This window comes from Oenanthe melanoleuca, chromosome Z (genome assembly GCF_029582105.1).
Source record: "Oenanthe melanoleuca isolate GR-GAL-2019-014 chromosome Z, OMel1.0, whole genome shotgun sequence".
NCBI lineage: Eukaryota > Metazoa > Chordata > Aves > Passeriformes > Muscicapidae > Oenanthe > Oenanthe melanoleuca.
In genome coordinates, this window is record NC_079362.1 from 76,292,977 (window position 1) to 76,316,739 (window position 23,763).

The 23,763-nt window shown below is 54.6% G+C and overlaps 2 protein-coding genes across 2 annotated transcripts; both read right to left on the minus strand.

Moving 5' to 3' along the window:
* Positions 1 to 968: 968 nt before the first annotated feature.
* Positions 969 to 15,156, minus strand: FECH (ferrochelatase). Its single transcript, XM_056513804.1, has 11 exons — positions 15,037 to 15,156; positions 10,946 to 11,051; positions 9,783 to 9,902; positions 9,302 to 9,450; positions 6,267 to 6,401; positions 5,925 to 6,031; positions 5,204 to 5,302; positions 5,021 to 5,128; positions 4,565 to 4,729; positions 4,116 to 4,175; positions 969 to 3,876 (listed from the first exon to the last, which is right to left on the minus strand). The coding sequence occupies exons 1-11, from the start codon at positions 15,083 to 15,085 to the stop codon at positions 3,739 to 3,741; spliced, it is 1,236 nt and encodes a 411-aa protein (XP_056369779.1). The 5' UTR covers positions 15,086 to 15,156; the 3' UTR covers positions 969 to 3,738.
* Positions 15,157 to 16,569: 1,413 nt separating this feature from the next.
* NARS1 (asparaginyl-tRNA synthetase 1) lies at positions 16,570 to 23,751 on the minus strand. Its single transcript, XM_056513801.1, has 15 exons — positions 23,626 to 23,751; positions 22,993 to 23,075; positions 22,751 to 22,816; positions 22,554 to 22,646; positions 22,305 to 22,394; positions 22,093 to 22,171; positions 21,586 to 21,656; positions 21,227 to 21,313; positions 20,153 to 20,374; positions 19,851 to 20,050; positions 19,546 to 19,681; positions 18,850 to 18,963; positions 18,314 to 18,445; positions 17,994 to 18,125; positions 16,570 to 17,893 (listed from the first exon to the last, which is right to left on the minus strand). The coding sequence occupies exons 1-15, from the start codon at positions 23,666 to 23,668 to the stop codon at positions 17,762 to 17,764; spliced, it is 1,680 nt and encodes a 559-aa protein (XP_056369776.1). The 5' UTR covers positions 23,669 to 23,751; the 3' UTR covers positions 16,570 to 17,761.
* Positions 23,752 to 23,763: the final 12 nt, after the last annotated feature.

Sequence of the window (23,763 nt, forward strand, 5' to 3'; positions counted from 1 at the left end):
TCCAGAAGCGCCAGGCTCGGGTTCTGCCCCTTTTCCCTGCCCAGCCCATCTGCAGTGGCTCTCAGCACCCCAGCCTGCTTCGGGCTGGAGGGGAGCCTGCAGACCCTGCCTGGGGCATGCTGGAGCAGGGCTCTGACCCGGGATCAAAGGCTGTGTGTCTTGGATACAATCCCTCTCTGGACAGACAGACAGCTTAGCAGGAAAACAAAAGGCAGGTTTTAGACCTGGTCCAAATCTGCAAACCCCTGTGCTCTACAGGCAGAAGTAGAACCCGCTGCTGAAGGCTTGAAATGCTGATTTACAGCTAAACCCCTTGGCCAGGCTGTGCTGCTGGAGACAAGAACTTCTACTCAGGATGAGAGAGCCCACACAAGCTCAGGGATTTGCTCATGGAAACGTGGAAAGAAACATGGCCAAGCAGCAAAGCAGGTGCAGAGAGAGCCCTTCAGAAGGAGGGAGGAAGGAAAAGTGCCTCCCCAATGTCAGAGATTGTTTTGGTTCAAATGTGGCACTGCTGAAGCTCTGCCACGCTCACACAGCCAAATCCCCACTCAAAGGTAACAGCAAAGCTTGGACTGAGGTTCCAGGAGAGAACCAGCACTGCTCCCCTCCAGACTCCCACCTTCCACTGGGCTGGCTTGCATCCTGCTCTCCCCATCACAACAGCTCACTAATGGATCACCTTAAATATCCAACATCTGCAATCCCTGCTCCAGAAAATAATCAATCAAGCACTTCATTAGTAATATCAGCAAGGAGCTGCCCAGAGACCACTAACAGGGAACAGAATAAATTATCCATCACAGGTGGGATCCCACACCAGGGCAAATCCCTGCTTCACCACCTTCTGCTGCTTTTTTACGGGGTGAAACTCGCCTCATGCCAGCCTGACACCAGAGGTGGAGAGAACTCCAAACACCAGCACAAAGGGCTCCTACAAAAACACACAGCTCAGTTATTTCTTAAAAAAAAAAGACTTTAATTGGAATTCCATCCTTATGGCAAATGACACACAGTAGGATGATCAAATTTGCTGTGTTACATCTAATGGAAGTCCTTGGTCAATCTGAGATGCATATGTAGGGTTAAAAGCAAGTATCTATACACATCTGGCATTAACAAAATCAAAGGAGCTGCTCTGCCTTGAAGCTTACACTTCACAGTGATCCCCAGCTCTGGTGGGAAGGGAGAATTCACTGAGCTTTGGGTTCTCCTGGGGAAACCCTGGCCCCACTGATCCTCCTCTCCAGGGCATGGCAGGAGCTCAGCTCTGACACATCCACAAGCTCCCACTAGCTCTGACACATCACACAGCTTCTGGTGTCACAGCTCTGACAAATCCACAGACCTTGTGGTGTCACAGCACCTCTGGGGAGCTCCCACCTTCTCTGAAACGCAGCCAGGACCGAGGGACAGGGTAAAAAACATCACTTGATGATGAATAAGCCAAACTGGAGAGTGTGAAAGCAGGAAAAACAGCTCACCCCTTTAGCTCCCACTTCCTCCCTGAGGACACCAGGGGCTGTTCAGCTCCTCCATTTCCAGCGGATGTCCTGAGGCCAGAGCTGCACAGTGCTGGGAGCTGTGCTGGGCAGGGGGCAGTGACCCCCTGCCATCCCCAGGACTGCCCCCAGGGGAGTGCACTGCTCAGGACAGCCCAGCTGCACTGCTGTGCAGCACCAGAGCCTGCCAGCCCTGGGGACAGCGGGGTTTGCAGCCTGCTGGGGGCACTGGGAACTCCTGCAGGGCACAGGCAGCTGCACTCACACTCTGGGCTGCACTAGGAGGGCTCAGCAAGGCACATGCACCTTGGCACCCATCTCTCCTCAGGGCAGGCACTCACCCAACCTGCTGGGAGATGAGGAATCCTCAGAAGCCTTGATGGAAACTGCTCTGACAGCAAACAGCAGCTCTGTGAGACAGGCCCAACTGCTAAAAGCTGGAAAATTAAGTGATTTCTACATGATGGTGTAATAGCAGCAACACAGTAATTATCCCACTTGTGGTTAGAACACTCAAAAGTGAATTTTAAGTACCTTTTATTACTGGGGACAAACATAATGCCTCAGAATCAGTGCCAGCCAGTGTTTTCAGTGTGAAAATGAAAAGCCATCTGTATTTATGATACCACAAGGTTCATATGAAGTTAACCTTTGCTTTCCCCACTTGTAAATGTGGTGGTCACAGCCTGCACCACCTGAAGGTCCACGTTCCTCCAGCTGGGAGCAAGCAGGAGTGAGCAGGAAGATCTGACAGACTGATCCCTAAGTGTGAGGCAGAGCAGTGAAACAGAGGAAGTTCTTTGTCCAACGAGAGACATAAGGCCAGTGTTCCCAGACAAACTGGACATTTGTGCTCCTTCTCCTGCCCAGGCAGTGAGCAGAGCCCAAGGGGAGGGAGAGGAGAAGCTTCTGGCTCCCTGCCACTGCAACAGGCACAGGCATGAAGGGTCAAGGAAGACTCTGTGTGAGGGCAGGGTGCTGCAGGAGCTCCTGGCACTGCAGGAACGTGTCTGTGCCCCTGGGCAGCAGGGATGGCAGTGGAGCAGGCAGCTCTGCAGAGGTTCTGGGGATTCACAGCACTGCATGGTGCTCACCACAGCCTTCCCTCAGTGCTCCAGCTTTGATTCCAGCAACAAGCAGAGCCAGACTAACCCTGATCTGCACTCCCTTCTTTACCCACCCCTTCTCACAGAAGCAGAGGTGCAAGCTGCTCGTGCCTCGTGCTCTCCTGAGCAGATCAGCCTGGCTGAGCAGTGTGGCAGCAGCCATGCCAGGAGCCAGCCTGCAGGGCCAGTGCTCAGGACATCAGGTGAAGCTGGGCTCAGACCAGGCTCACAGTGCCCTGTCCTCAGGCTTCTGCAGAGTGGAACTGGAAACTGCTCCTGACTGATCACCTCCTTTTAAACAACAGCAATTAAGCCAGATCAATCCTACCTATGGCACTCCACAGGTATCCCACAAAACCACAGTAGAAAGCACAGAGTGGATCTATAAACCTCCTGGAGAACAAGCCTGACTTCCTAAATTTACTTCACCAAACAGAAAAAGCCCTTTTTAATCAAAATAAGAAGAATTTTAAAAGCCATTCTGCTTAACAGATAAGCCAGCATGTTTCCACACGTGCTCCTGCTAGACTTGAAACATGCAGGTTCAGTGGAGCAAATTCTCCAGTATCACCCAAGCAGGCTGATTCCTTTCAGTTTCTGCTCTTCAAATACTCACCTGCAGATAATGAAAATGTTTTTCCTAGAACAAGGAAGTAAACAAGTTTTGTGCGTTCCACTATCCCAGCTAAGCTTTCACTGCAAGTTTCTGGCAGGAGAAAACCAAACCAAAACAAAGCCTTATCTTTATGTCCTAAAAAAGAAATATATATATACATAAACATTATTAAAAAGCATTAGAAGTCACTTGATCTCCAAAGTCCCTCTCAGAACAGACAACAGGCTGTGCTGCTCAGACTGCACCTGAAGCAAAACCTGTGACCTGGCAGGTTCATGCACTCGTGAGCAGCCTGCACACAGATCAATCCCTGCATAGAAAGAGAAGCTAATTGTAAAAAGCTGTGGGAGCCTTCCAGTGCTCAGTGCTGGGCCCACGCTCAGCCCGCTGGGGTCGGTGCGATCTCCTCACACTGGCAGGACCCGTGCCCTCCCTCCCCGCTTGCTCCAGCTCTCCTCAGGCAAAGCAAGCCCCAGTGCAGCTGTCCTTGCTCCTGGAGCAGCAGCTGTGGCCCTCAGGGCTGGCTCTGGCTGGTGAAGAAGGCCTTGCTCTCCCTGCAGACGGGGTTGACACAGAGCGGGCAGCACAGGGTCAGCTGGCGGGAGCACACCTCGTTGGACTGCAGGTGGGAGCACACCAGGTCTGCCAGGGCCTGCAGGGGGGACAATGGTCACAGGGGGCAAACCCAGCTGGGCAACCCCCCCAGCCCAGCCTGGGCACCCTCAGCCCCCTCCTGGCACAAACACACCAACTGTGCCACAACAAACTCCTGTGCTGCACACGCAGCTGCAGGGGCTCACTTCTGCTCTTCAAGCCACAAGAGGTGAAAAAGCACCTGCAAACACCCCAGACAACAGCAAAGCTCCACAGCCACTGCAGCACAGCAGGTACCTTGGAGAACAGCGGGTTTCCATTGAGAGACTCTGCTCGCCTGATGTTCTCAACGCCACACTGAAACCAAAACAGGGAGGAGAAAGTGAAACCTGTTCATCTGATCCAAAATCTTCCCACTTCATTCAGAAATTGGCCCAAAAGGCCAGGATTAAATGCAGCATCATGGTTTTTAGTACAGCAGAAATTACTATGGGGCAACACAGCATTTTGCTGCCACAATGTTTGTTCTTTTTTAGCAATATTTGTAATGGTTTAAAGACCTAAATCTAGAAAGAAACTCCCACCTGTTTTGTGGTTAAGCCAGTTCAGAGTAATTTTTGATTTCCAGGAAAATAAAGCTAATCCCAAATAATACTGCAAGAAACAACTGCAAAGCAAATTGCAGTTGGAGGAATAATTTCAGAGCAGCCCTACCCAAAGGGGGAGCAAAGGCACAGAGCATTCACCTCGTTGGCTAAAACCTGAGCATACTCAATGTCCAGCTCATACAGGGTCTCAATGTGGTCACTGGTGAATGCTATTGGGACCAGCAGCATGTTCTTCTTTCCTCGCTGGCACAGCCCTTTGATGGTCTCATCTGTCTGGGGGCCCAGCCAAGGCATTGGCCCAACCTGGAACAAACAGGCAGAAATTAAGGAAAAACACTCATGCAAACATTCTTACAAAGAACACCCACGTTGCCTTAGGTTATAGCTGGGATAGAAACAGTTGTTTTTATTTCCCTGCTTCTGGCTGGACTTCTCACTTTCTCCATTAAATGTTTAATGAAGACACACTTCCCACCCTTACACCTCAGAGGAACACAGCTGAAGAAAATAACTGAAAATGTAAACAGAGGTGGATTGTTTCAGTCCAGTGAGACCCTGCCCAGGGTTTAGCTGCTCAGCCTCCCCAGCACATACCTTGGACTGCCACACCAGCCTGTAGGGGTTGGAGTGGTTGAGCTTCTCCATGACCCTCTGCACAGTGGCTCCCACCTCCTGCGGGTACGGGTCGCCACGGTTCACCACCTGCACACCAACACAGCCCCTGTCACCCTGGGGAGGGCCAGAGGGCTGGCACCCACAGCTGTCCCAGGGACTCACAGACATGGGCAGCGAGTGGGCTGAGAACAGGATCACCACCTCTTTCCTCTTGTCTGGTGGGAACAGGTTCAGCTCCTTCTGGATGTGATCAGCAAAGCACTGCCCAGGGAAACAGACAAAGAGCTGAGCCAGGAGCCCTGCAGGCACCCCTGCTCTCAGTTCTGTGCTCTGAGCAGCTCCCAAACTGCCTCAGTGTGCACAGCACTGAGTCCAGGGAGCATCACCCAGCTCCACCCTGCCTGCCTTCAGCCATTTCCTCATCTGCCCAGCACACCACAGAAACTGCAAACCCACACCACAGGAGAAGCTCCCTGATAAAGAGCCATTTTCTCTGCAAAGAAAGCAGCAAGCAGGCTTCCCTTCACTGCTCCTGCCACAGCCAGGCATGACTCCTTGCTGCCAGAAGGGAATGTGACAAACCAACATAATGTGTGTGTGTGATCACAGACCTGCTCCGAGCAGGAATTTGGACTAATGGCCTGGAGAGGTTCCTTCCAGCCACCACCACCAGGGTAACATCACCCAGCTTTTCAAACAGCACGTGCACAGTGGGCACTGCCACACGCTATCCTGCCAAAGCATGGGGCATGAAATAACCTCCTGTCATTTCAGACATGGCAGAGGAGACCCAGCTGCTCACACAACTAAAATGCACCCTCAGGCTGGAGCCTTCCTGCTGTCCTTCCTCAGTGGAAGGATGTAAGGCCCAAAGCCTCCACACCTGAATGAGAAGGGGATGTGTGGGCCACCGGTCGATTACGCTCCACCTCATCTTTGGCTTCTCCCCCTTCTGGCTGTAGTAGCGATAAATGGCATTTAAACTGCTTCCTGCAACAGAGAATTACAGACAACACAGCTCAGCAAGCTGGCTGGCTGAAACAGCTTGGCAGCAAGCTCTTATCAATCTTAAAATGCCACATAATTCAAACACATCCATAAATCAGCAGAGCTGAGAGTCTCCAGCAGGAACAGCTGCACCCCAGATCACCCAGTGCACCAGGCAGGCCCGAGTGCAGCTGGTTCATCCACGTGCCCAGAGCTGCTGAGGGCTGGGCAGGCTCACCTGTGGTGGAGCAGCTGTACTGGGGGTACTGGGTGAAGGCAATGGCCCTCTGCACACCGTCCCTCTCCATCTCCTCGATGGCCTCCTCGGTCAGCGGGTGCACGTAGCGGAACCCGATGTAGTACTTGTGAGGAGCTGCAGGAGGGAGGGGCCAGGGTGAGCACAGCATCACTGACACAGCCCTGCACCTCAGACAGGGGTGAGAACATCACTGACACAGCCCTGCACCCCAAATAGAGCTGAGAACATCACTGACAGACACAGCACTGCACCCCTAAAAGAGCTGAGAACATCACTGACACAGCCCTGCACCCCTAAAAGAGCTGAGAACGTCACTGACACAGCCATGCACCTCAAATAGAGCTGAGAACATCACCACTGACACAGCCCTGCACCCCAAAAAGAGCTGAGAATCCTCACTGACAGACACAGCACTGCACCTCAGACAGAAACAGGCAGGCTGGAGCTGCTGAAATAAACCTGCTGCTGGTTCCTGGCTACTTTTGTAAAGCCATGTCATGTAAGCCCCTCCTCAGGCCAAGCAGTTTTCTGGTACCTCACTTGGCTGGGATAAGGATTTAGAAAATATTTATATTGTGGTTTGCTTCTATAGGAGCATCACTTGCCTGCTTCTCCTGCATTAGCAGAGGCACAGTTCCCAGCCTGGACACAGCCCTGGTGTGTCACCAGGCCAGCCCTGATTTTAAGGACATAATGGTAAAAAAGTGTACCAAAGGGAGAAGGTGAATGGGCACCCCAGTGGCCTCACAGCTGCAGCTGCCCCTGCCCAGCACACCTGCAGCAGTGGCACCCAAAGCCCAGCACTGGGGCAGCAGAGCAGTGACCCAGGGACACATGCTCTCCCATTCTGAGTTTGGAGGGTTTTATAAAAAGCTTCATGGCTCTTACAGCTAATTTTGGCAGCAATATGAGGACACCTCAGGCTCCTCCATTTCTTATCTGTAATCTTTGGGAGCATGGCTTGGTTGGGACAGGAGGCAGGCAGGAGAGGTTTGCTGTTTTGTTTCTTTAAGTGGAGAACAGAGGCTCTTAGGAGAACAAAAGCAAAGTTTCTTTGTCGGGGTTTCCGGGTCAGTGGCTCTGAAATAACATTCAGCAGGTTTCTGAAGGAAGCAGATGTCCCATGCTTGGGCTCCACTCCACACATTTATGCAGGATTCAGAAAACAGGTTTAGTCAGCCCCAGCTCTCTGCAGGAGGCACGAGAGCTCCCAGCTGGGAGCAGCAGCAAATAAAGACCCAACCTCAGGGGCCCTTGAGCCAGTAACCTCATTAACATCTTTGAAAGGCACTAAAGACAAAGGCCTGACCAGGCACAGCAGGGGCTGCAGAGTTCAACCTGGGAAAGGACATTTTGGGAAGCAATACCCTGGCAGGGTCAGGTTTTGCTCAGGACCATGGCAGCAAAAGAGAGGTGCTGTGTCTGCACACAGACTGTTTGAACAAGAGTGACAGCCTGCCTGCTCTTGGCTCAGGCAGAGCCAGGTCCCTCCTGGCAGCTGGCCCAGGGCCGTGCCTGCATTCAGGATGAGAGCAGTGCTGCTCACACACTGAGCTTTCACTTGTGGCCCAGACCAGATCAAGGCAAAATGGGCCTAAAACTTGGGGATTTTGCTTATTTCACCTGGTAGAAGCATCTCCTGCCGGTTACTCACTAAGAGGGCTCAGCACTCCCAAAGTGCCACCTGTGAGCACACCACACTCCCAAATGCTGGCTGCAGGCACATCCAAGTGTCCCAAGCTGCTCTGAGGAACACAGGGCTCTGCAAGCTCACCTGGGATGCTGAAGGAAATGGCTGGCAGTGCTCAGCACATTCTATTGTTAAACTGCAGCTGCTGTCAAGTAAAAAAAAGCCTCCAAAGGACTTATCAGGTGGGAGAGGTGCCCAGAGAAGGGTGTGACTGCACAGAGAGCAGTCACCAAACTAAAGCAAGTGGGAGTGGGACACTGGGAAAGGCAGATAAACCTTCCAAGCCTAATCTGCAGAACCTGCTGCATGCCTGACCCCTCAGGGCTCCTGCTCCAAGAACTCCTGCCTGGGATGGCACAGCAGGCCTCAGGCTCTGACTGCACTGCAGGGACCAGGGAGTCACATCTGAGAAAGGACTGGACATCACCTGGATGAGGGCACCAGGGACACACCACACTCTGAATGGATGGAAATAAATTTGGCTCTAGCCTTCCAAGAATGTTGCTTTTAACCTTCCAGACCCTTTTAGCAATCCTTCTCCAGCCCTTTTCTAGGCAAGCCTGAGGCACTGACAGAAATAGCTACAAAACAGCCCTGCAGAAAGGGCATTCAGAGAAGCACCTGCAGCCATTTCCCATCACAGTCATGAGAAATGTCACACTCTGCCAGGCACGGTGGCACAGGCTACCCACAGCAGCCAGCACTCCCTGCTGGGAGGGAGGCAGCTCCAGAGGGGGTGTGTGACACACACAGGGGAGGGAGGCTCTTCATGTCTGAAGTTTTCTCATCTGAAGGACTGGCCAGGAGAGCATCTCTCTGCACCCCAGCTGAACTGCCCAGCCTTATCTCCTGCCATGTCCTGGGTGGGGCTCGCTGCTATCCTCAGTTATGCCCTGCACTGCTCATCTCCACAGCCTTGTCTCTGCTGCAGCTGTCCTCCTTCCAGCCCTGACACAGCTGCTGGGAGCAGCACTCTGAACCCTCCTCCCACAGCCCTCAGCTGCTCACACCAAACACACTGCCCTTCCTTCCCATCTAAGACAGCCATTTCTCTTCAGTGAGGATTCCTCAGCCCGAGCAGGGCCTGCAGGGCAAGCTACGATGCCTGGCAGTGCCACACACCTGGCACACTCTGTCTGCCACAGTCCCCTCCCACGACCACAGGTGACTCCCCAGGCCCACCCTAAGGACCAAGGGAGTCCCTCCTGCACCATGGCTGCCCAGCAGGGCTGAAACCCACCCCAGCCCCCCGGGAAGAGCAGCGAGCCAAAGGTGCTCGGCCAGCAGGGAGCAGAAGCAGCCCTGGGAGCAGGGCAGTCAGTACCAGTGCGAGGAGACATGCTGTCCAGCAGCTTCACCATGCCCTCTCCCTGCACCGCCGTCCACTTCTTGATGGGGGAGCCGCCGCCGATCCGGCTGTACTGCTCCTGGATCTTGGGCGTGCGGCGCCGCGCGATGAGCGGGGCCAGCCGGCTGCAGCACAGAGGGACAGGTTAACAGCTCACACGGCTCAGCACAGCAATGCACAGCACAGCTCAGCACAGCTCAGCACAGCTCAGCACAGCTCAGCACAGCTCAGCACAGCCAGACCCTGCCATCCGTGCACTCACAGCACAGCAGCACGGTTTGCTCTATCCCACCACCCTGCCGTTAAAACACAGCACACCCGCTTCCAGAGGGGTCTGGCACTGCCTCCTGCACTGACTGCTCCCAGGCAGAGCAGTCTCAGGGAATGCTGCTCTCTGCACAAGGCCAGTGTCAGAGCCTCAGCAACACCCACCACCTGCAGCACAGGGGATGCTCACTTCTGAGCTGGAAGGGTCATCAGATCCCTGTCCAGGAAGAGGCGCAGCAGGAAATCGTGGACGTCATCCAGCCGCTCCGGGCCTCCCATGTTCAACATCAGGATTCCTGTTTTAGGCTTCCTATGGAAGAAAGAGATTTCAAATCCCAGTGATCCACAGCTTTTATTTTATTTTTATTATGATGACAAAACAACCAGTTTATCCTCCTGCATTTGCCTTGTGCAAAGGCAGCTGCTATTCCAAGGCTTCTCCTGCTAATGTAAACACTGGCACTAGAACAGGAATGGCCAGACACGACATTATCTCTGCTTTTTTAAAAAGTAACCCCTTTGTAACACAAACTTTAGCTGGAAATACACTGAGAAAGCTGTCTCCCAGGGAGGTTATAAAACAGGGTCTCAGCTGTGGATTCCAACCAAACCAAGCAGCAGCTTCCCCAGGAAACAGATGAGCCACTCACACAAGTCTTTGTCTGCATTACTGTGGGGACACATCTCATCTGCTGCACCAGTGACAGCAGCAAGAAGCCTTTCTACACATAAATTCAGTGCAGGGCCAGTGGTGTTTGGGTTGGGTTTTTCCAGAATGGATTTCCTATCCAGGTGCAGGTGTGGCACAGTGTTGTAAGGATAACACCCCACAGGGCACAGCAGCACAGATGGTATCAGCATTTACAGAATGGCTGCTGACCACAACTCTCACCCAATTTCCCCATGGAATTGTTTCCTTGCCCAAGGGAGCCCACAGAGCAGGACCTCTCACTTCCCCAGCAGATGGTTTAGGTGGCACAGGAGCTCTGCCCTCCTCCTGGCAAAGCCAAAGTCCTACAAGAGGGCATTGAGAGGAGCCCAGGCCTGCCCCAGTGTCTGGGGACCTCAGCTCCCACTCCCCTTCTGCTGGAGTGTGCACCAAAGTGCTGAATAGAACCCAGGAAGCAGGAACCAGAACTTCTAATGATAATGAAAATGTCCTTCCACTGCTCCTGCAGGGCCCCAGGCCTTCCATGGGCCCTGGGCTCACCCAGCTCTGCAGGACCAAGGCTGTCCTTGCCCTGAAACAGAGAACACGAGTGCAGCCAGGCAGATAAACAATCTCACACACACAAAGCACACCAAGCCCTGCTTCTATCAGGGAGAGGCAGCAAGCCCAGGGCCCACACCTACCTCTCCTGGGGCTGGATGTGGGGCTTGGTGCTCTCGGTCACCACAGCAGCCGTGGCCTGGCCCCGCCATCGCACCGGCACCCGCAGCTGGCTGCAGCTCCTCAGCCCTGCAGAGAGAGAGAGAGGGCTGGGAATAGCACTGGGAATACAGCAGCACTGGGAACTGCACTGGGAACAGCACTGGGGATAGAGCAGCACTGGGAGCAGCACTGGGAACTGCACTGGGAATAGCACTGGGGATAGAGCAGCACTGGGAATAGCACTGGGAACTGCACTGGGAATAGAGCAGCACTGGGAACAGCACTGGGAATAGAGCAGCCCTGGGAACAGCACTGGGGATAGAGCAGCCCTGGGAACAGCACTGGGGATAGAGCAGCCCTGGGAACAGCACTGGGAACAGCACTGGGGATAGAGCAGCACTGGGAACAGCACTGGGGATAGAGCAGCACTGGGAGCAGCACTGGGAACTGCACTGGGAACTGCACTGGGGATAGAGCAGCACTGGGAACTGCACTGGGAATAGCACTGGGGATAGAGCAGCACTGGGAATAGCACTGGGAATAGCTGGGAGCAGAACTGGGAATAGAGCAGCACTGGGAATAGCACTGGGGATAGAGCAGCACTGGGAATAGCACTGGGAATAGCACTGGGGATAGAGCAGCACTGGGAATAGCACTGGGAATAGCTGGGAGCAGCACTGGGAATAGCACTAGAACCCTGCTGGGCTGAGAGGACTGCACCAGGACTGCACAGACCCCTCCCCAGCACACAAACCCACCACAGCACCACGAGCTCAGTGTTTCCTCACTCATGTAGACACCATGTCTACAGTGTAGGTTTACATCTGCCCCTGTTTGACCCTGTGCCAGGAACACTGAGCAGCAGCTCCAGAATCCATTTACCTGCAGACCTGGGCCACCTTGTTCCTCAGTGCCCAGCCAGCTGATGGCCACTAATCTGCATTAACATCAGACAAACCCCAGGATTTCACAAGGCCACACACACACCCCTCCCTCCCCAGCTCTCCTGGAGCCCCTTTAGCCACTGCAAAGAGCTCTGAGGTCTCCCTGGGTCCTGCTCTTTGGGCTAACACCTCCAGCTCTGCCAGGCTGGCTGCAGCCTGGAGCATCTCCGTGGCCTCCTCTGGGCTCACTCCAGCATCCCCATGTCCTTATGCTGAAACATCTGAGCACAGCCAGATTATCTTCAGGCTCCTTCCAGCCCACTCCATACAATTCCCTGCTGGTTCCAGCCTGCCTTTTCAAAGGCACACTTCATTCTCCTCGGGAGCTCATTGTCATTACCCGGGATTCGTTTAGTGCAAAAATAGCGTGAATTGCTCACGGTGGAACAAAACCTAAAGGTTAAATTCGGCATGGTCTCTCCGGGGATTGCATCACTGCCCTGTCAGAGCGCAGGAGCTCAGCAGCAATTGAGCCCCAAGAGCACAGAGCTGCTCAGCAGCCAGCCACCCGCTGGGAAGAGCATCTTAGAGCTCACAGCTCTCTAATAAGCTCCTGAACAGAGGCTGAGAAGCTGGAAATGCAGGGAGTGAAACACACCCTGCAAGCCAGGCTTACTCAGACTGTGCATGCCTGCATGGGCACTGACACCAAGGGCTGTAACCAAAGAGCTTCCTGCATCGTGATGCCCCCAGGGCTCTTTGCAAATAGTTATGGTTTACTGCCAGCTCTTAGGTTCCTGCCTTCTGAGGCGCTGGCACCGCATGCCAGTCACTATGCCAGAATAAAAAGGGAAGTTGTAATGGCAGCCCTGTAAGAACACATCCATCCTTGGCCCAGAGGGTGCTCCCGGGAATGCCACGGCCCCAGGGGCACCGGGATGACATTCCGGGGTGGGACGTGCAGGGCCAGGAGGGCAATCCATCCCACTCAGGACATTCTGTAGTGCCCCACTTGAGCTGGGGCTGGTGCACGTTCCCACCTGCATCACAAAGGACACACAGGGTGGTCCCAGCTGGACGGAACACTGGGAAAAGCGCTCCTCCCTAAGCGTCAGAAGTGGCACTGTCCAACTGAGTTCCACAGGGGAAAAACCACACCAAGCCGTGGACAAGAGGGCGCGGAGAGCCCGAGCGGTGAGGGGAGGGCAGAGACCCCCGAGCGGTGAGGGGAGGGCAAAGACCCCGAGCAGGTGAGGGGTGGGCAGAGACCCCCGAGCAGGTGAGGGGTGGGCAGAGACCCCCGAGCAGGTGAGGGGAGGGCAAAGACCCCGAGCAGGTGAGGGGTGGGCAGAGACCCCCGAGCAGGTGAGGGGTGGGCAGAGAGCCCCGAGCAGGTGAGGGGAGGGCAGAGACCCCCGAGCAGGTGAGGGGTGGGCAGAGAGCCCCGAGCAGGTGAGGGGTGGGCAGAGAGCCCCGAGCAGGTGAGGAGCCCTGCACGGTGGGCACGGAGACCCCGGAGCAGGTGAGGAGCCCCTGCACGGTGGGCACGGAGACCCCAGAGCAGGTGAGGAGCCCCTGCACGGTGGGCACGGAGACCCCGGAGCAGGTGAGGGGCCCCTGTGCGGTGGGCACGGAGACCCCGGAGCAGGTGAGGGGTGGGCAGAGACCCCCGAGCAGGTGAGGAGCCCCTGTGCGGTGGGCATGGAGACCCCGGAGCAGGTGAGGGGCCCTGCAGGGTGGGCACGGAGACCCCGGAGCAGGTGAGGGGCCCTGCAGGGTGGGCACGGAGACCCCGGAGCAGGTGAGGGAGCCCTGCACGGTGGGCACGGAGACCCCAGAGCAGGTGAGAAGCCCTGCACGGTGGGCACGGAGACCCCGGAGCAGGTGAGGGAGCCCTGCACGGTGGGCACGGAGACCCCACACACCTGAGGGGCCCCTGTGCGGTGTGCGCGGAAACCCCTGAGCACCTGAGGGGGCCCTGTGGGGTGGACACGGATACCACCGAGCAGGTGAGGGGTGGGCACGGAGACCCCGAGCAGGTGAGGGGTGGGCACGGATACCACCGAGCAGGTGAAGGGTGGGCACGGAGACCCCGAGCAGGTGAGGGGTGGGCACGGAGACCCCGAGCAGGTGAGGGGTGGGTAGAGAGCCCCGAGCAGGTGAGGGGAGGGCAGAGAGCCCCGAGCAGGTGAGGGGAGGGCGCGGATACCACCGAGCAGGTGAGGGGAGGGCAGAGACCCCGAGCAGGTGAGGGCAGGGCAGAGAGCCCCGCGCACCTGAGGGGACCCTGTGGGGTGGTCTTTGCCCACCCCGAGCAGGTGAGGGGTGGGCGCGGAGAGCCCGAGCAGGTGAGGGGACCCTGCGGGGTGGGCAGAGACCCCAGAGCAGGTGAGGGGAGGGCGCGGAGACCCCCGAGCAGGTGAGGGGTGGGTAGAGAGCCCCGAGCAGGTGAGGGGTGGGCGCGGAGAGCCCGAGCAGGTGAGGGGAAGGCACGGATACCCCCGAGCAGGTGAGGGGAGGGCACGGAGACCCCCGAGCAGGTGAGGGGAGGGCAGAGACCCCGAGCAGGTGAGGGGTGGGTAGAGAGCCCCGAGCAGGTGAGGGGTGGGTAGAGACCCCCGAGCAGGTGAGGGGAGGGCACGGAGACCCCCGAGCAGGTGAGGGGTGGGCAGAGACCCCGAGCAGGTGAGGGGAAGGCACGGATACCCCCGAGCAGGTGAGGGGAGGGCAGAGAGCCCCGAGCAGGTGAGGGGAAGGCACGGATACCCCCGAGCAGGTCAGGGGTGGGCAGAGACCCCGAGCAGGTGAAGGGTGGCGCGGAGACCCCGAGCAGGTGAGGGGAGGGCAGAGACCCCGAGCAGGTGAGGGGAGGGCAGAGAGCCCGAGCGCGCAGCTCCCGAGCCCCCTCAGCGCAGCGGCGGGAAGCCGCCATCGCCCCGCGCAGCCCCTGCCGCACGGCCCGGTAAGCCGGCCGGCCGCACGGCCCCGCGGCGGCAGCCGCAGCAGCCCCGCCGGCCCCGGCGCGGGTCAGCGTTACGAAAGGCGCCTCTCGGGCGTTGTGTAACGCGGTGCCGGCGGTGCCGGCGCGCTCCCGCCCGCGCAGCGCCCGCGGTGTCCGGGCTGCCCTCAGGCCGCCCGCCGCCCCCGGCCCCCCGTTGCCGCCATCGCGGCGGAGTCCCCACACTCACAGTGACGGCCAGCAGCGGCGGCAGCAGCAGCCATCTTGGCCGCCCGCATTCCCTCAGACTGCGCCGCTACCGCCCCTCGCGTTACACCGCCCCGGTACCGCCCCGGCTCGGCCTCGGCACCGCCCCGGTACCGCCCCGGCACAGCCCAGCCCAGCCCTGACACCGCCCAGCACCGCCCTGGCTCGGCCCTGGCACAGCCCAGCACCGCCCCGGCACCGCCCAGCCCAGCCCTGACACCGCCCAGCACCGCCCTGGCTCGGCCCTGGCACAGCCCAGCACCGCCCCGGCACCGCCCAGCCCAGCCCTGACACCGCCCCAGCACCGCCCCGGCACAGCCCCAGCACCGCCCTGGCACAGCCCCAGCACCGCCCAGCCCAGCCCTGCCACAGCCCAGCCCAGCCCTGGCACAGCCCCAGCACCGCCCTGGCACAGCCCCAGCACCGCCCTGGCTCGGTCCTGGCACAGCCCAGCCCAGCCCTGGTACCGCCCTGCCACAGCCCTGGCACAGCCCAGCACCGCCCTGGCTCGGCCCTGCCACAGCCCAGCACCGCCCTGGCACAGCCCCAGCACCGCCCTGGCTCGGCCCCGGCTCGGCCCAGCCCAGCCCTGGTACCGCCCTGCCACAGCCCTGGCACAGCCCAGCACCGCCCTGGCTCGGCCCTGCCACAGCCCAGCACCGCCCTGGCACCCGCACAGTAAGCGGGGCGGTCTGGGGACAGCAGGCGGTGGTCCCGAGACGGGTGTCCCCTAAGTGAAAGTGAGGATGAGGAGAGATCCAAGTTCTGATTGCACATTTTCTTCTCTTCTGCAGGCTTCTTTTCCCTTTCTAATAAAAATAAAAGTAAATCCAGGTTCTCTAGTGCTCCAAGCAGCTGCAGCATCTTTCCCAGATCCCGCCCCACCTCTCTCCACCAGCTGCCGGGGGAATTGCACAGCAGTCTCTGGTAAGTTCCCAAGCATCTTTCATCCGGTCACCTTTTAAGCTCCTTATCTGATCTGTCTCTTCCATGAGTACTTCTTAAGTCCTCAGTCCTTCCTCTAGCAGCTCTCCTGATAAGGAGCCTTTAACCTTCACAAAGCAACTCAACCCTGTCAGGTTTAAGGACTGAAAACTGCCCCCAAACACGGGATGTTTTCCTAGAAGCATCTTTTCCCAACACTTCTCCCTTCCCACCATTTCAGGCACTAGAAGTAAAGTATTTAATAAAGTCTTTACCTGGTGCCAGAAGTCCAGGCTGCTCCCCCCAGCACTGCTACCTCAGCAACCTTAGTCAGCACCACACTGATTCACTTCACTGGGCAGCTGAGGTGGTCCCTCCAAATTAGAAAAAAATCATGCTTTTAAGTTAATTAGTGGGGATTTTGTTTAAAAGGGGGAAAAAACGCTCATGCCAGTTCGTGGAATACATTTACTGCATTTGAAAATTTTTCCTGGCTTTCCTGGGTTTTTGTCCACACTGTATCAAGCAACAAGCTCCAAACACTCAGCAAAAAGAACAGGCATTAATGTCAAGTACTGTCTTGCACACCAGCTTCTGTTGCCATAATTTATTGGTTGCTGATTTAGACCTGTTTATATAACATGCAAGATGAAGAAAACCAATCACTTATTACAAAAATATGGGTGTCCACAGCTCAACAATTCCAGGAGTGAATGGCAAGTCCAGCTCAAGTCTCAGTGCAGGTGGCAAATGATGCACCTACCTTTTTCTCTCTGGTAAAGGAATTGCTTTATGACTAGAAATGATACAGATGACTCAACACATGAAGTATTTCATTATCCCTATTTGCTAAGTTGATTACAGCCAGGGAAGCTGCTCAGCTGCAGTAGCACAAGGAAACAGGGAGCTGCTCTATGAACATACCTCAGCATGACATGGGAAAGCACTGCTGGGACTACAGTCCGAAAATCCAGCGTGTTTCAGTTCCCATTCCTCTGGATCTCAGCCAGCCATTTCTGGCTGCAAACAGGGAGCAAAAAGCAAAAAGCACCAGAACCCCCTGTGGCCAGGAGCCATCAGACACACCCAGCCAGATGTGCACGGACCCACGGCTCCACGCACAGCTCTCAGGAAAGGGAGCAAAGCCTGCCTTGCCAGCAGCCTCAGCACTGCTGAGCAATAAATAATCTGAAAAAACCCCAAAGCCCAGACCCGACCCGCCTCTGTCACAGTGGAATTCTGCACCCTGCACTGCACACCTCGCTACCGAATCAACTCAGAGAACACCCTAAAATCAGCAGGAACTAAAAACATGCAGTGCTTTGTTCATGTCTCTCCATACCATTCTCACAGGGCACTCTTAGGCAATTTCAAGAGCTTGAGCTCCTGACTTCCCCAACAAGAAGCCCCAAGAGAAAAAGAGATTAAAATTAGAGCAAATTTAAAAACAAAATGATCAAATGGCCAGCATATTGTAAGTCACAGAAATTAAAAGCAGAAGTGTATCTTGTTTTTTAAGTGACAACTTATCAGGATCTTTGTTTTGTGATGACTCAAGAGCATAAATGCACCTAAACAATTTTTCTAAGGCTTTTTCCAGTTAATGACTAGCACTTTTAAAAAAGAGGTTTTGGTTTTTTTCCTTTTCACATCCTAAATTGGTATTTGAATTAGCAACAGGTTGCAGGAAGTCTTGTTGTCAGACAGGCTGTAGTACAGCAGAGTGTATCATTCTTTCCCAAGCATGAGCTGCTCAGTTTTCCAGGAGTTTTTCCCAAAGATGGCTAAGGTTTGCAGCGCTGGACAAAGCGTGGATAGAGACAGACATCTCGGATATGGTGTCTGTTCAGAATCCAGGTCAGGAACCGCTCCAATCCCAAACCGTATCCTCCGTGAGGGCACGTACCATATTTCCTCTGTGAAATTCAAGGAGGGGATATTACACATCTTGTCATTTACAGCTGCAGTAATAGCAAACCCACCAGCCAGGCCCTCTGAGAGGGGAGAAGGCCCCACCTGATCTGTGTACCAGTAGTAGGGCGTGGGATCAATGCCCTCTCTCTTGTAGCCCTCGAGCAGCTCCTCGCTGTCCCAAATGCGCATGGAGCCGCCGACGATCTCGCCCACGTTGGGCATCAGCACATCCACCTGCAAAGCACCACAGCAGGTCCCACTCAGAGCCACGCTGCTGCAGCAGGGGAGCACCCTCTGCCAGCCAGCCAGCCAGCCAGCGGTGCCCAGGCAGCGGGACAGAGCCTACAAGGACTGTCCAGGAGCCCCTTGCAGCACTCCAAGGTCCCCACGGCTCCAGCCGCCCCGCAGGTAACACAACTCACAGACTCGGTGAGGCGCGAGTCGTCGCTGCAGCGCTGCATGTAGAAAGACTTGATCTCTGCAGGGAAGCGGCACAGCAGGATGGGCTCGTTAATGGTGTCTGTCATCAGCCTCTCGGGGGCTTCCGGAATGTCCTGCGGTTACACAAGGCTTTAGGGATATTCAGCACCAGAACTACTCCACGCACAAGGCCCAGGTGAAGAGTTTCACACTGCACATGTCCTCGCTTTCATCCTAAGTCACCTAAATTCTTAGAAGGTATAAAAACCCACATGTCTGGGGGAAAAAAACCTGTTCAATTAAAATCTAAGTCTCCCCAATACATGAGACAGAAAACTGAGGAGGGAAAAAATCCTGGCTATGCTGTCATGTTCTCCTGAGCTCCTTCAAACAGCTGTCTCACATGCTGGAGAAGTGTGGCCAGGGAACTGGCTGATGACAGGTGGGTTTCTATCCCAATGCTGAAGGACATCAGATCAAATCCCAACCCACAGCTGCATTCCTGCATGACATTACCCCACAGCCCAGCAAGGTATACCTCCCCAAACTCATAGTAAGTGCCATCTTCCTTCTTCACATCATGCTCCTTCAGCCACTCGATGGCTTCAGCATAGTTCATGCGCCGGAAGGGACGTTTGGGGGGCTGGAAATCCTGTGGAGAAGAGCAAAGACAGGTGGAGGAGACCATTTTAAAAGGGATACTTCTCTAGCTGATCAGCCTGTCCATGACCCTTCCCAGCTTCCACATCGCCAAATTATTGCTTAGATGAACAAATCAAGCTCAGTTCTACAAGCCTAGAACCAAACACAACCATGTGAAGCCCAGTAAATCTCACAGATCACCTGGGAGAAAAGATAAGGAAGTATTTCCAGAGCTTTAGGGCTCCATGTTCCAGGGGAGGAACTGAAACACCACTTGTTTCATCGCTCCCTCACGCTCCAGCAGCAAGCACTGGGATGGAGGTTTTTATTCCACTGGCACAGCACCCACTTCCATAAATCCTGGCACACTGTTCACTTCTGGAGCACACTAGCAGGGAACATCTTCCCCCACAGCTCCCTGCTTTGGTCATCACCAGCCTTGCAGATTTTTCATTCTTATTATGTTTCATATTCTTCTTATCATTCCAAACAGTAAGTAAGCTCACTGCCATGCCCCACATTTCCCAAAGGAATGTGCGGAGCAGGAAGGGCTTAAGACCCTACTTTCTTGGCTGCTCCCACTGCTGCCTACCGGGTTGAGGTCGTGCAGTAAGCTCGCTGCAGGTGATTTCAAGACTCTGTCTACGACATCACACACCAAGTTCTCCAGACGGTCCAACAAATCCTCAAAACTTATAAAAGGACATTCGGCTTCAATGTGAGTGTACCTGAAACAGAGGCACACCATTGCCAAGTCACATACAAGCAACACATCTTTAGCTATGAAACAAACTCATTAAAAAAACCCACAGCCCAAACACACACTTTTGACCCCTTTTTACTCCCCACTGCAAAGGAAACCAAGCTTTCAAAAAGAAACAAGGACACTGTCCATACTCTGCCAAGTGCCTGCGGGTCCTGGACTGCTCAGCTCTGTAGGACTGAGCAATACAGAAGACATCTCCCAGGGCTGGCAGGCAGGTCTCCAGGTAGAGCTGCGATGACTGGGTCAGGTACGCCTCTTCACCAAAGTAATCCAGCTTGAACAGGGTGGAGCCTCCCTCCACCTGCGTCTGCACTAAGGTTGGTGGTGTGACCTGCAGGAGAACGGGGCAGTCACTGCCTGAGTGAAGAACCGAGGACGCGGACCAGTGGGGGCACTGGAGCAGCCGCCTGCTGAGCAGGGAGCACACACTTACCTCATAGTATCCATTGGCAAAGAAGTGATCCCTGAAGGCCTGCACCACCATGGAGCGCACCTTGAAGATCTTGGACATGTTCTCGCCTCGAATCATCATGTGCCTGTTGTTGAGCTGCACGTCCACCTCCGAGTCCTCGTTGAGCAGATTGTCAGCCCCTCCTGCCGGGGCCAGGCCGATGAGCTCCCAGTAATCACAGCTCAGCTCGTGGCCTCCCGGAGCCTGCAGTGGGAGAGCAAACACTGGGGAGAAGTCCACTGCTTGTCCCTTGGATGTCCTGTCATAGGGGCTTGGAGTGATGGGACAAGGGGAATGGCTTCCCATGAACAGAGGGGAGATGGGATATTAGGATTAAATCCTTCCCTGTCAGGGTGGTGAGGCCCTGCCACAGGCTGCCCCAGAAAGCTGTGGCTGCTTCACCCCTGGAAGTGTCCAAGCTTGGGTGGATGGGGCTTGGAGCAACCTGGCATAGTGGGAGGTGTCCCTGCCCTCGGCAGGGGGTGGCACTGGGTGAGCTATAAGGCCCTCCCAACCCAAATAGTCTGTGACTGAGTTTTGCTCTCAGCAGCTCCCCCGTGTGGGTCACAGCTGCCTTCTACTCCTGACAAATGGCATTTTTAGTTCAATCACAGCATTTTCAGGGTAGAAATGCAAATTTTCCAAGACTAACCCACAGATTTTTACCAAAATGTAGTAGTGGGGGCTCACGTTACCTCCCCTTGGGTCGATCCTACAAACACATGTCAGTAAGAGATGTGAAAAAATTCTTAGCCTCATAAAATAAAAATTGAATAAACCTGTTAAGGAAAATGAAGCCATGCCATTTAGTTAACATAGTTCTGCATGTTATACTCAGGAATGGTCAATGGCTGGAAAATGGTTCCAGGCAGAAGCAGAACAGACAGTTCACCTGTCTCACACTGAACAGTGTGTGACAGCACAGCTTTGGGAGCTTTGCTCTTTCCCTAGCCCTAATTCCCTGTGAAATAATTCAATGATTCCTTCCAGCTCTGCTTGTGCTTCCCTCAGCACAATGACCCAGGAGGGAGGAGGAGAAGCGAGGAGCTCCCGTACCTGCTTGCCCTGGGGCAGGAGGTTCAGCGTGCCGTACACCACCACGCTGCTCTCCGTGGACAGCACCAGCCCGTTGTAGCACTGGCACTGCACGAGACACAGAGGCACAGGTGAGCAGGTTTTATTGTACCTCTCCTGAGGCATCACAGGCTAGCACACAGTCACTTCTGAACAGCTCTCACTGACACACTGCATCTACAGATCAGCACACAGTCACTTCTGAACAGCTCTCACTGACACACTGCAGTGGGAGGACATGCAATTTAACACAACTGAGTCAGTAATTTAACATCTACACAAGAGAATACCACACAAGGTATGAACTCTTCAATTAACAGAACACAATCATCACAACTTACCAGCTCATCAGAAAGGACACACTGAAGAAACCCTGTGCCATCTCTCAAGACAATAAACATCAGATTTTTCCCTAGTTAAAAAGAGAAGGAATTTGGTTTCACCATGAGCAGGCAATGGTTAGCTCCTCATTTGGCAGGGTTAGCTTAAAACACAGAACAAGTCAAGGAAATTCTGCAGGACTAGCCTCCAAACTGAAAATCCTGTAGGATTTGAACTAGTAATAATATATAATAATTTATAATAATGTATTATATATAGTAATACATAATATACCTATATTATATATGCACACACATACATATAACTAATAATAATTAAAAACATCAGTATGGGCCCACATCAGGGCAAACTGTCAGTGTTGCAGTGAGCATTGAGACCAACCAAAGAGGGCATACAAGTGGTTTAAAAACATGAGACCAGGTGCTGTCAGGCTCTGTGTCCAAACTTTGAAGGCCACTGTACTTGCTTTGTCTCCCTGCATGGGCTCAGCAATGCTCGTGCTTTACCTTGCCTTCGTAACCTGTGGATCCAGCCAAAAATCTTCACTCTCTGCCCTCTGTAAGCCTCCAGAGCATTGATCTTCACCTATGAGGCAGGGAATAAAAAGTCATTAAATTGGGGAATGGTTCACCACCTCTTAGAGTCCATGCAGACCCCAGCCCAGAGCAGCACAATGTCTGAGCACAGACCATGTGCCAAGGAACAGGATCATACTCACACACTTGGGCTCTGGAAGGCTGGGATCATTCTTGATAACAACCTTCTTGGCTTCCTCCAAGTTCTTCTCTCTTCTCAAGAGATCTTCTGCCTGGTTTGAAATAAATTACTCATTAAATAGCTGTGACCAGGCCAGTTGTAAATAACATGTGAGGAACAATGTTCTGCAGCTTTTCTGGAAGGGCAGGAATGGTGATGACACTGTAATATTTTTGGAAAACAATGGTGCTCTGCTCCTTCTGCAGCCTACCTCCTTCTTCTCCTTAGCTTCATTTTTCATCTGCTCCCTATGCCATAGCTTTTTGACATTCTTCATCTGGGATTTTGAAATGATGGCCCATCTCTAAAGAATTCAAGGAGAGAGCAAAAGACAGCAGATTACACTGTGTCCCTTCACACCAAGCAGTAAAATAATTCTCACTAGGAAACCCTTCAATGCCACAGCACCTCGTTTTCTTTTTGGGAATCCACATAAATTGTAGGAAATGGCTCTTTTCCTGCTGTCATCAATGCCTAAAAAGGAAGGAGGGAAATAACCAAAATCATCCTTAGAGAGCCTGAGCAGGCACTTTGCTCCTGCTCAGGCTGCAAAGACAGGTATGAAACTCACAATTAGAAATACAAGGGCCATCACTTGGCCCAGAACACATTCCACACTGCCAAACAAAGCAGGTGTTTTCCACACTCACCTTCAACACAGTCTTGAATGGTTTCTTCTGTGTCCCATCACCAGTGGAGTCGTTGCCCTCTCGTTCAGACACGTACAGCTCTTCTGAAATACAGGATAAATACGGGCAATTACTCAAAAAATATTATGAGAAAGAAAGTGGACATACATAGGTGTGTCCCTGCTCACTGCAGGGGGCTGGACAAGGCGACCTTTAAAGGCCTCTTCCAGCCCGACCCAATCCTTTCTATTATACCAAATCCTCATGGTCAGCAACAGTGATAAACCTTCGAAGGCACCAGCTGGTAAGTCAGGATAAGAATTATTTCATACATTTCATTTAAAAAAATCAATCCATGCAGTGTGCTCGCTAAAATCTCAAGGGTTCCCCAGGTACCGAGCCCACTGGCTGCACACGGGGAACCAGAAGGAGCAGCCGCTGCCGGGGGCTCTGTACAGCAGGGAGACAGGGCTGGGGACGGGCCAGGGCAGCGCTGGGCTGGGCCATGGCCGGAACCGAAAGGAGGAGCGATGGGTCCCTCCCGCGCCCGGCCCGCCCGGCCCGCACGGCCCCCGGGCACCGGCAGCCGCGGGGGTGCGCGGGTCACAGGGCGCGAGTGGGGCCGGGCTGCGGGGCCGGGCCCCGCGCTCTCACCGAGGGCCAGCGCCGCCGTCCTGCCCAGCACGTCCCCCGCCATGGCCGCGGCGCAGGAACTGCATCACGGGCGGCTGAGCCAACCCGCCGGCTCCTTGCGTCAGCCGGGGCCAGCCCCGCCCCTTCCCTTCCCACCGT

Excerpts from the sequence above, each read along its gene's own strand:
- FECH (XM_056513804.1), bottom strand. The coding sequence starts at position 15,085 with ATGCGGGCGGCCAAGATGGCTGCTGCTGCCGCCGCTGCTGGCCGTCAC. Across the intron at positions 9,451-9,782 it reads ATGACCCTTCCAGCTCAGAA|CCGGCTGGCCCCGCTCATCG; the intron begins GTGAGCATCCCC and ends TCTGTGCTGCAG. Across the intron at positions 4,730-5,020 it reads GGCTGGTGTGGCAGTCCAAG|GTTGGGCCAATGCCTTGGCT; the intron begins GTATGTGCTGGG and ends TGTTTGTTCCAG.
- NARS1 (XM_056513801.1), bottom strand. The coding sequence starts at position 23,668 with ATGGCGGGGGACGTGCTGGGCAGGACGGCGGCGCTGGCCCTCG. Across the intron at positions 21,314-21,585 it reads GTGTCCTTTCTGATGAGCTG|TGCCAGTGCTACAACGGGCT; the intron begins GTAAGTTGTGAT and ends TGTCTCGTGCAG. Across the intron at positions 20,051-20,152 it reads TTGCCAATGGATACTATGAG|GTCACACCACCAACCTTAGT; the intron begins GTAAGTGTGTGC and ends GTTCTCCTGCAG.